The following is a 12,229-nucleotide window of genomic DNA, read 5'->3' as shown; positions in this document are numbered from 1 at the left end:
GCAGCCGCCTTGGAAGCGGTTCCTCCGGTTGCTTTCTTGGGGCGTGAATGAGCCCGCCAGGAATCTGAGCTCCTTTGCTCCTTCTGAGTCCCTTTGGACGAGGAGAATTGGGTCTTGCCGGAGCCTCGAAAGGACCGAAACCTCGACTGCCACTTCCTCTGTTGAGGTTTGCTTGATCTGGGCTGGGGTAAGGAGGAGTCCTTACCCTTGGATTGCTTAATGATTTCAGCCAATTGTTCACCAAACAATCTATCTACAGATAGTGGCAAGCTGGTTAAACATTTTTTGGAAGCAGAATCCGCTTTCCATTCCTTTAACCACAAGGCTCTGCGCAAGACAACAGAGTTGGCAGACGCAATTGAGGTACGGCTTGTAGAGTCCAGGACAGCGTTGATAGCGTAAGTCGCAAACGCAGACATTTGCGAGGTTAGGGACGCTACTCGCGGCACTGCTGGACATATGATAGAGTCCACCTGTGCCAGGCCTGCTGAAATAGCTTGGAGTGCCCACACGGCCGCGAATGCTGGAGCAAACGACGCGCCGATAGCTTCATAGACAGACTTTAACCAAAGGTCCATCTGTCTGTCATTGGCATCTTTAAGTGAAGCCCCATCCTCCACTGCAACTATGGATCTAGCCGCAAGCAGGGAGATTGGGGGGTCCACCTTTGGACACTGGGTCCAGCGTTTGACCACGTCAGGGGGAAAGGGATAACGTGTATCCTTAAGACGTTTGGAGAAACGCTTATCTGGGTAAGCATGGTGTTTCTGGACTGATTCTCTGAAGTCAGCGTGATCCAGAAAAGTACTCAGTTTAGGCTTGGGATACCTGAAATGGAACTTCTCCTGCTGTGCAGCTGCCTCCTCTGCAGAAGGGGCAGGGGAAGAAATTTCCAATAGACTATTGATGGCCCCTATAAGGTCATTTACCATGGCGTCACCATCAGGAGTATCCAGATTGAGAGCGGTTTCAGGATTAGACTCCTGATCCCCCTCCTCTGTCTCATCATGTAGAGACTCTTCTCGCTGAGACCCTGATCCACGTGATGACGTGGAGGGTCTCTCCCAGCGAGCACGCTTAGGCTGTCTGGGACTGTCATCTGAATCAGAGCCGTCAGGCTGAGATGCCTGGGACCCCCTTGAAGCACGGATTAACTCCAACTGAGGGGGACCGGGGAACATTGCCGCAGCAGTGTCCATGGACTGAGTAACTGGCCTGGCCTGCAAGGTCTCTAGGATTTTTGTCATAGTGACAGACATCCTGTCAGCAAAAACTGCAAACTCTGTCCCCGTCACCGGGACAGGGTTCACCGGCGACTCTGCCTGGGCCACTACCACCATAGACTCCGGCTGACGAAGTGGCACAGGGACCGAACATTGCACACAATGGGGGTCATTGTAACCTGCCGGTAGATCAGCCCCACAAGCGGCACAAGCAGCGCTCACAGCCTGTGTCTTGGCACCCTTGCGTTTTGCAGATGACATGTTGTCGTCTCCTCAGAGCAATTGGGGTATACAGCCAAGAAGCGACCTTACAGTGCAACTATATATATATATATATATATATGGTACAGAGAAAAAAGTACACAAATATAACACTGTGGCACAAGTGGGGCCAGCACTTAAGTGCTGCTTACCGCCCGCTTAACGCGGGTGTGTGGTCGCCAGAAATCCCTTGTCTGGGTCTCCCAGAGCCTGTGTCCGTTCTCCAGCCAGACTGCATGTGGTGAATGGCTGCCGGCGTCCTGTGGAGAGGGGCGGGCCCTGGGCGTGTGCAGACAAAAAACGGGAAACCTGCGTCCCACTGTGCTCAGTGAGAGGGCTGGAGCATGTAAATAAGGCTCCAGCCCTCGTCGCTGCTTAATCGTACAGCGTCTCTCCCTTGCCCTGATTGACAGGGTGGGGGCGGGAACGAAGCGGAGCTAGGCCGCAGAAGCCGGGGACTAAATTTATAAGCGACGCCGTCGTAAAAGCACGGTCGTCGCTAAGTCCCCGGCGCACTACAAGTCGCAACTGCGCCGCCGCTCTGGGAGCGGCCGGCGCGGCAGTCCCCAACACATAAAGTCACTCAGAAAAACTGTAGTGACTGTAACCCCAGCGCGCAGCGCTACTGTCCCCGGCGCACTAGCACACCCAGCAAGTCTGGAGTGTGCGCGGCCTGTACATACGGGGACACAGAGTACCTTAATGTCGCAGGGCCTTGTCCCTGAACGGTACCCAGCTCCGTATCCAGCAGGTTCCATGGGTCTGTGGATGGAGCCCGGCCTCAGGGCTTGGGGGCCGGTAAGATCCCACTTCCTCAGAGCCCCTCAGGGGGATGGGGAAGGAAAACAGCATGTGGGCTCCCGCCTCCGTACCCGCAATGGGTACCTCAACCTTAACAAACACCGCCGACATAAAGTGGGGTGAGAAGGGAGCATGCTGGGGGCCCTAGTATGGGCCCTCTTTTCTTCCATCCGACATAGTCAGCAGCTGCTGCTGACTAAACAGTGGAGCTATGCGTGGATGTCTGACCTCCTTCGCACAAAGCAGAAAACTGGTGAGCCAGTGATCCCACTGGGGGTGTATAGCCAGAAGGGGAGGGGCCTTACACTTTTTAGTGTAATGCTTTGTGTGGCCTCCGGAGGCAGTGCTATACACCCAATCGTCTGGGTCTCCCAATGGAGCGCCGAAGAAAAACAAAATTCCCTTCTTCTTTGTCGCTCCATTGGGAGACCCAGACAATTGGGACGTCCAAAAGCAGTCCCTGGGTGGGTAAAATAATACCTCGTAATAGAGCCGTAAAACGGCCCCCTCTTACAGGTGGGCAACCGCCGCCTGAAGGACTCGCCTACCTAGGCTGGCATCTGCCGAAGCATAGGTATGCACCTGATAGTGTTTCGTGAAAGTGTGCAGACTCGACCAGGTAGCCGCCTGACACACCTGCTGAGTCGTAGCCTGGTGCCGCAATGCCCAGGACGCACCCACGGCTCTGGTAGAATGGGCCTTCAGCCCTGAGGGAACCGGAAGCCCAGAAGAACGGTAGGCTTCGAGAATTGGTTCCTTGATCCACCGAGCCAGGGTTGATTTGGAAGCCTGTGACCCTTTACGCTGGCCAGCGACAAGGACAAAGAGTGCATCCGAGCGGCGCAGGGGCGCCGTACGAGAAATGTAGAGTCTGAGTGCTCTCACCAGATCTAACAAGTGCAAATCCTTTTCACATTGGTGAACTGGATGAGGACAAAAAGAAGGTAAGGAGATATCCTGATTGAGATGAAAAGGGGATACCACCTTAGGGAGAAATTCCGGAACCGGACGCAGAACCACCTTGTCCTGGTGAAACACCAGGAAAGGGGCTTTGCATGACAGCGCTGCTAGCTCAGACACTCTCCGAAGTGATGTGACTGCTACTAGGAAGACCACTTTCTGCGAAAGGCGTGAAAGAGAAATATCCTTCATTGGCTCGAAAGGTGGTTTCTGAAGAGCCATCAGCACCCTGTTCAGATCCCAGGGTTCTAACGGACGCTTGTAAGGAGGGACTATGTGACAAACCCCCTGCAGGAACGTGCGTACCTGTGGAAGTCTGGCTAGGCGCTTCTGAAAAAACACAGAGAGCGCTGAGACTTGTCCCTTAAGGGAGCCGAGCGACAAACCCTTTTCCAATCCGGATTGAAGGAAGGAAAGAAAAGTGGGCAAGGCAAATGGCCAGGGAGTAAAACCCTGATCAGAGCACCAGGATAAGAATATCCTCCACGTCCTGTGGTAGATCTTGGCGGACGTTGGTTTCCTGGCCTGTCTCATAGTGGCAATGACCTCTTGAGATAATCCTGAAGACGCTAGGATCCAGGACTCAATGGCCACACAGTCAGGTTGAGGGCCGCAGAGTTCAGATGGAAAAACGGCCCTTGAGACAGCAAGTCTGGTCGGTCTGGTAGTGCCCACGGTTGGCCCACCGTGAGATGCCACAGATCCGGGTACCACGACCTCCTCGGCCAGTCTGGAGCGACGAGGATGGCGCGGCGGCAGTCGGACCTGATCTTGCGTAACACTCTGGGCAGCAGTGCCAGAGGAGGAAACACATAAGTCAGTTGAAACTGCGACCAATCCTGAACTAATGCGTCTGCCGCCAGAGCTCTGTGATCTTGAGACCGTGCCATGAATGCCGGGACCTTGTTGTTGTGCCGGGACGCCATTAGGTCGACGTCCGGCATCCCCCAGCGGCATCAGATCTCTTGAAACACGTCCGGGTAAAGGGACCATTCCCCTGCGTCCATGCCCTGGCGACTGAGAAAGTCTGCTTCCCAGTTTTCTACGCCCGGGATGTGAACTGCGGATATGGTGGAGGCTGTGGCTTCCACCCACAGCAGAATCCACCGGACTTCCTGGAAGGCTTGCCGACTGCGTGTTCCGCCTTGGTGATTGATGTATGCCACCGCGGTGGAGTTGTCCGACTGAATTCGGATCTGCTTGCCTTCCAGCCACGGCTGGAACGCCTTTAGGGCAAGATACACTGCCCTTATCTCCAGAACATTGATCTGAAGGGAGGACTCTGGCTGAGTCCAGGTACCCTGAGCCCTGTGGTGGAGAAAGACCGCTCCCCACCCTGACAGACTCGCGTCCGTCGTGACCACCGCCCAGGATGGGGGTAGGAAGGATTTCCCCTTCGACAATGAAGTGGGAAGAAGCCACCACCGAAGGGAGGCTTTGGCTGCCTGAGAAAGGGAGACGTTCCTGTCGAGGGACGTCGACTTCCTGTCCCATTTGCGGAGAATGTCCTATTGAAGTGGACGCAGATGAAACTGCGCAAAAGGAACTGCCTCCATTGCTGCCACCATCTTCCCTAGGAAGTGCATGAGGCGCCTCAAGGGGTGTGACTGGCCTTGAAGGAGAGATTGCACCCCTGTCTGTAGTGAACGCTGTTTGTCCAGCGGAAGCTTCACTATCGCTGAGAGAGTATGAAACTCCATGCCAAGATATGTCAGTGATTGGGCCGGTGTCAGATTTGAGTTTGGGAAATTGATGATCCACCCGAATCTCTGGAGAGTCTCCAGAGCAAAGTTCAGGCTGTGTTGGCATGCAACTCGAGAGGGTGCCTTGACAAGCAGATCGTCTAAGTAAGGGATCACCGAGTGTCCCTGAGAGTGTAGGACTGCTACCACTGTGGCCATGACCTTGGTCAAAACCCGTGGGGCTGTCACCAGGCCGAAAGGCAGTGCCACGAACTGAAGGTGTTCGTCCCCTATGGCGAAACGCAGGAAGCGCTGATGCTCTGGTGCAATCGGTACGTGGAGATAAGCATCTTTGATGTCGATTGATGCTAGGAAATCTCCTTGGGACATTGAGGCGATGACAGAGCGGAGCGATTCCATCCGGAACCGCCTGGTTTTTACGTGTTTGTTGAGCAGTTTGAGGTCCAGAACGGCACGGAAAGATCCGTCCTTTTTTGGCACCACAAACAAGTTGGAGTAAAAACCGTGACCCTGTTGCTGAAGAGGAACAGGGATCACCACTCCTTCTGCCTTCAGAGTGCTCACCGCCTGAAGAAGAGCATCGGCTCGCTCGGGGGGCGGAGATGTTCTGAAGAATCGAGTCAGAGGACGAGAGCTGAACTCTATCCTGTAACCGTGAGACAGAACGTCTCTCACCCAACGGTCTTGTACCTGTGGCAGCCAGGCGTCGCAAAAGCGGGAGAGCCTGCCACCGACCGAGGATGCGGTTTGAAGAGGCCGAAAGTCATGAGGAGGCCGCTTTGGGAGCGGTTCCTCCGGCGGTCTTTTTAGGACGTGACTTAGACCGCCATGAATCGGAGTTCCTCTGACCCTTCTGTGGCCTGTTGGACGAGGAGAATTGAGACCTGCCCGCGGGCCGAAAGGACCGAAACCTCGATTGTACCTTCCGTTGTTGAGGTCTGTTTGGTTTGGACTGGGGTAAGGATGAGTCCTTTCCCTTGGATTGTTTAATGATTTCATCCAATCGCTCACCAAACAGGCGGTCGCCAGAAAATGGCAAACCGGTTAAGAACTTTTTGGAAGCAGAGTCTGCCTTCCATTCACGTAGCCACATGGCCCTGCGGACTGCCACCGAATTGGCGGATGCTACCGCCGTACGGCTCGCAGAGTCCAGGATAGCATTAATGGCGTAGGACGCAAACGCCGACGCCTGAGAGGTTAAGGACACCACCTGCGGAGCAGAGGCACGTGTGACTGCATTAATCTGCGAGTGACAAGCTGAGATAGCTTGGAGTGCCCATACGGCTGCGAATGCCGGAGCAAAGGACGCGCCGATAGCTTCATAGATGGATTTCAACCAGAGCTCCATCTGTCTGTCAGTGGCATCTTTGAGTGAAGCCCCATCTTCCACTGCAACTATGGATCTAGCCGCCAGTCTGGAGACTGGAGGATCCACCTTGGGACACTGAGCCCAACCCTTGACAACGTCAGGGGGGAAGGGATAACGTGTGTCCTTAAGGCGCTTAGAAAAGCGCTTATCTGGACAAGCTCGGTGTTTCTGGACTGCCTCTCTGAAGTCGGAGTGATCCAGAAACGTACTCATTGTACGCTTGGGAAACCTAAAACGGAATTTCTCCTGCTGAGAAGCTGACTCCTCAATTGGAGGAGCTGGGGGAGAAAGATCCAACACCTGATTGATGGACGCTATAAGGTCATTCACTATGGCGTCTCCTTCAGGTGTATCTAGGTTGAGAGCGGCCTCAGGATCCGAATCCTGATCTGCCACCTCCGCTTCATCCTCTAGAGAGTCCTCCTGCTGAGACCCTGAGCAGTGTGATGAAGTCGAGGGAAGCTCCCAGCGAGCCCGCTTAGGCGGTCTGGGACTGCGGTCCGTGTCGGAGACCTCACCTTGGGACCTATGAGTCACCCCAGGAGCACTTTGCTGCTCCAACCTAGGGGGGCCTGGGGTCAATGATTCAACAGTGCCCGGGGCCTGTGTTACCGGTGTGGACTGCAAGGCTTCTAGTATCTTAGCAGACCATTTATCCATAGACTCAGAAAGTTTGTCAGCGAATACTGCAAACTCCGTCCCTGTCACCTGGACAGTGGTAGCAGGTGGTTCCACCTGGGCCACCAGTGGCAGGGGCTCCGGCTGAGTAAGTGCCACAGGGGCCGAGCATTGCACACAATGAGGGTAGGTGGAACCTGCCGGTAGCATAGCCGCACATGAGGTACAGGTTGCAAAGTAAGCCTGTGCTTTGGCACCCTTGCTTTTTGCGGACGACATGCTGTTGTCTCCTCTGAGTACAATCCGGGAGGGTATATAGCCAAAAACCAACAGTGCGACCGTACAGAGTAAATGTATAGCATATAAGCATATATATATATACACACTTCGGCACCCAAGGGGGCCAGCACCTAGTAACAGGTGCGGCTTACCGACCGCCCAAAGCGGTTGTGTGACCACCAGATTCCCTGCCTGGGCCTCCCAGAGCCGTGTTGTCTCTCCTCTCCAGCTTCAGATGTGCTGACAGGAATGGCTGCCGGCGTTCTGTGAGGAGGAGGGGGCCGTGGGCGTGCCCTAGAAAGTGCGGGAATCTGGTGCCCCACGGTGCTCAGTGAGGGGGGAGGAGGATACAAAGTATGCTCCAGCCCTCAGCGCTGACGTCCAGTGCAGCGTCCCGCCCTTCCCCTGACTGGCAGGCCCGGGGGCGGGAGTATGCGGTACTAGGCCGCAGAAGCCGGGGACTAAAGTTATAAGCGCGGCCGGCAATCAAGCGCGGCCAGCGCGGTAGTCCCGGCGCACTAACACACCCAGCAGTGCTGCAGCGTGTATAACACAAGCGCTCCATGCGCCGTCCCCAAGGGGACACAGAGTACCTCACAGTAGCAGGGCCTTGTCCCTGACGATACCCGGCTCCTGTCCAGCAGATTCCCCAGGGGCTGCGGAGGGAGCACGGTCCCAGTGCCTGGAGACCGACTAGGATCCCACTTCACCCAGAGCCCAGAAGGGATGGGGAAGGAAAACAGCATGTGGCTCCTGCCTATGTACCCGCAATGGGTACCTCAACCTTAACAGCACCGCCGACCAGAGTGGGGTGAGAAGGGAGCATGCCGGGGGCCCTGTTATGGGCCCTCTTTTCTTCCATCCGATATAGTCAGCAGCTGCTGCTGACTAAATTGTGGAGCTATGCGTGCATGTGTGCCTCCTTCGCACAAAGCATAAAAACTGAGGAGCCCGTGATGCACGGGGGGGGTGTATAGGCAGAAGGGGAGGGGCTTTACACTTTTAAGTGTAATACTTTGTGTGGCCTCCGGAGGCAGAAGCTATACACCCCAATTGTCTGGGTCTCCCAATGGAGCGACAAAGAAATTTTATTTACACAGATTAAAAATATTACATTTTTCAAATGTCTTTATAATTTTTTTTTCTTCAACATCATTTCTATGCTGAGCTCCGCTCATCACATGATCCTGACATCAGCATTGAGTTCAATTACCTCCTTTGAGGTGAGGTCACTGAGTTCACCTCAGGTCACAGCTGGGGTATCGGGTGAGCCACCAACTGTGACCTCAAGTGAACTCAATGAGGTCACCGCTCAGAGTGGCTGCAGACTTTAAGCAAAGGAACGAGCAACCCCTTTAAGATTTCGTCATTGATACTCTTTTGGAAGGGAGTCCTGCTGCTGATCATCTTTTACTTGCTTTATAGCACTCTTACCTTTAAGTCTTCAATCTTTCAGTGGTAACATATTTCATAGCTTTTAATTATTCTATGTGAATATTTAATAACCTACTTGATGTCTGGGATCTCATCGGTAGCGCTGCTCAGCAGAAGAGGTATTAGTTTATGGAAATAGGAATATCGTTCTCTGAGCTCCAAAAGCCAGGTGCCCACCACCGTAGTAACAGCAAGGCGAACCTGCAAAATAAACATCAAGAAAACATAGATGTAGAAATGTCCAGGTATGTATACTTTCTCCAAAAATGCAAGATAATAACACAACCCTCTACATGTAATCCCGTGGGCCCCCATATTTGGGTCTGCATTGGATATAGGTAGGTTGCTCATTTCCTGTCCGATCCTATAGACCCGCACTTGACACAATCAACCAATTTCTGAAAATGGCAATGTGTCCCTTTAACGTGTCAGTGCTGGACGTGAAAGTCTTGGTTTTCTTCCAGGAAAGAGCGTCGTTAATGGAAAGTGATTGTCCCCAATTAACAGTCTATGCTTCTAGCACCAAATAACAGCTTGTTTTGATTGAAAAACTTAATGATGAAATTGTTGGATGGGAGTGAAAGGTATTTGCTGGCATCTAGGGCTTGTTATGCCAACCATCCTACTGAAGAGCTTCCTCTTTGGCGAGCGCGGCTTCATCCCACACACTATGAGCGGACCAATCTAACGAGTGAGAAATCTGTGACAACAGACCCATCACAACCTTTACAGAGATGCGTGGGGAGGAATGCGGAGCCCGGCTGTACAATGGCTGGGAATACTCACATTATACTGCCGCTGTAAGAACCTGAAAGGCCCGCACTTCACATTCTTAAAGGAATCTGCCACCGGAGAAGCATTACCTCATTACGACCGATGAATGGAGAAGTCTCTGTCTGGAGATGGGGAAAAAAATGGGACCTCAACTACTCTGGAAGTTGTCACCTAACCTTTGGATAGGTAATAACTTTCAATAATGGGAATACCCTGTGAAACTTAATGTGATGACATGGACTGTCAGTGCCTAGCATGGGTTAAATTTCTTAAATTCAGCCAGACATGACCATAGTTGTTTATAGACAGGGGATAAGCCCCTCATTGTTTCTACAAGACTCTTGTAGACTCATGTAATTGCCTTGGCTAATGAAGGTCAGACACCCAGATAAATCAATTATACGAACTTCCCATTGTATTACTAAGTGCATTACTAGAAGTGATGTAACTTACCTGTCTCTACATAGGAGTCTCTGGATATTTTGTATACGGCTTGAAATCTAGCCAATAAGAGTCCAGTCTTATCCACCAATCGTGAAGACCCCAATGGTCTGAATGGAGAGCTCAGGGGTATAAGAAGGAGGACTGTCCATTGCCCGGCTAGACTCTTACTACATGATAACAATCTAGGATCTGCGGATCCGATTGGCAAGCCATAACCGAACCTGGATTATAATACTACATGGACTTAAGCATCAAATGCAAGGATTTGGCTGTGATATCAAGGACTACCTAAGGAAGGAATCCAGCTTGGGACAATCCAGTCACCTGACTACAGGCTTTGCGGCCTTCAGCCAGCTTCCTAAATCCGGCATTATTCCATTCTTGGTGGGTGCCTGCCATTAGCGGGGTGCTGCTGGTTTGCAGTAAATAGCCCTGGAAGCTCTGAGGCATGGACATTCTAATCCCTGGTGAGCCAGCGGAAGGGGGAGAAACTGAATGTCTTAGAATGTCTGTGCCTCAAAGCTTCCAGGGCTACTTACTCCAATCCAGCAGCACCCCACTTTCGGCGGACACCCACCAAGAATGGAATAACACCAGATTTAGGAAGCTGGCTGAGGACCGCAAAGCCTGTAGTCAGGTGATGGGATTGTCCCGAGCTGGATTCCTTTCTTAGGTAGTCCTTGATATCTCAGCCGAATCCTTGCATTCGATGCTGAAGTCCATGTAGTGTTTTAATCCAGGTTCGGTTATGGCTTATCAATCGGATCAGCAGATCCTAGATTTGTGTAATGTAGCAAGAGTCTAGCCGGGCACCGGACAGTCCTCCGTCTTATACCCCTGAGCTCTCCCTTCAGACTATTGGGGTCTTCACGATTGGTGGATAAGACTGGGCTCTTATTGGCTAGATTTCAAGCCGTATACAAAATATCCCTAGTAGTATTGATCTCTAGAAGATACTAGGGAGAGACAGCCAAGTGACATTGCATCTAGCAATACACATAGTAATATAATGGGAGGTTCGCATAATTGATATGTCTGGGTATCTGACCTTCACTGGCCAAGGCAATTACATGAGTCAACAAGAAATTTAAACACTAAACTCCTAAGAGTCTTGTAGAAACAATGAGGGGCTTATAAAGAAACTTTCATCATGTCTGGCTGAATTTTAAGAAACTTAACCCATGCTAGGCACTGACAGAGCCTATGTCGTCAGTGTCCATTACTGGGTCAACACCTTCTGTACTCCATCGTGTAAAATAAAAATGAAGATATGCAACTCCCGCACCGGTGCCTTTCCAGTGTGGTCCGAGTCAGAGCTGAGGCATATTGGTGGTATAAAAACATTACATGAAAGCTATAGATAATCAGCGGCCACTAATGGTCCGTAGTTCTTAAACTTTCCTTGAACAAAACGTAGACATCCAAAGAAAGTGTGAGAACTGAAAACCATTAGCAGTCACTGATTAGCTGCAGCGGTCAAGAGGCATAACAAGGTCACACATGCCGCAGATCTGACACTGACATTGCTGAAACGGCAAGAATTGAGTATCTATTTCTTTTTTACCGTAAGAAAGAAATTATTTAACAAGGGGTTGTCTAGTGGACAATTGGATAAGTGATCAAGGACAATAATGGGAAAAAAGAGAATTTTGTTTACTTACCGTAAATTCTTTTTCTTATAGTTCCGTATTGGGAGACCCAGACCATGGGGTGTTTAGCTTCTGCCTCCGGAGGACACACAAAGTACTACACTTAAAAGTGTAGCTCCTCCCTCTGAGCTTATACACCCCCTGGTGAGCAGACCCAGCCAGTTTAGTGCAAAAGCTGAAGGAGAATAGCCACCCACAAGTAGAACAGAGCAAGAGCCGGAACAACCGGAGACTCTGTCCACGACAACAGCCGGTGAGAACACGCAGAACAAGAAAATTGCCAACAGGCAACAGGGAGGGAGCTGGGTCTCCCAATACGGAACTATAAGAAAAAGACCCAGACCATGGGACGTTCCAAAGCAGTCCCTGGGTGGGAAATAAACAGAATAAACGAAGAAGTAGGCAGAACCTAACTTCACAAATGGGCGACAGCCGCCTGAAGGATGCGTCTGCCCAAGCTCGCATCTGCCGAAGCATGAGCATGCACTTGGTAGTGCTTCGAAAAGGTGTGCAGGCTAGTCCAAGTGGCAGCCTGACAGACTTGTTGAGCCGTAGCCTGGTGCCTAAAAGCCCAAGAGGCACCGACAGCTCTGGTCGAATGTGCCTTGATCCCCGGCGGGGGAGGCACCTGTGTACTCTGGTAGGCGTCCGAAATGGTCGATCTAATCCAACGGGCTAAGGTCGGCTTAGAAGCAGAGAGGCCCTTGCGCCGAC

The 12,229-nt window shown here is 51.9% G+C and overlaps 1 protein-coding gene across 1 annotated transcript in view; it reads right to left on the bottom strand.

Annotated features, from left to right (window-relative positions):
- The window catches only part of DNAAF5 (dynein axonemal assembly factor 5), a 134,169-nt gene that overhangs the window by 111,814 nt on the left and 10,126 nt on the right, over positions 1 to 12,229 (bottom strand). Inside the window, exon 3 of the mRNA XM_075319758.1 lies at positions 8,725 to 8,849. Coding sequence (XP_075175873.1) covers positions 8,725 to 8,849 — 125 coding nt within the window. The remainder of the gene's footprint in view (positions 1 to 8,724; positions 8,850 to 12,229) is intronic.

Source organism: Anomaloglossus baeobatrachus, chromosome 7 (genome assembly GCF_048569485.1).
Source record: "Anomaloglossus baeobatrachus isolate aAnoBae1 chromosome 7, aAnoBae1.hap1, whole genome shotgun sequence".
NCBI lineage: Eukaryota > Metazoa > Chordata > Amphibia > Anura > Aromobatidae > Anomaloglossus > Anomaloglossus baeobatrachus.
Note: the sequence above shows the minus strand (reverse complement) of the source record. Positions and strands in the feature narration are given on the sequence as shown.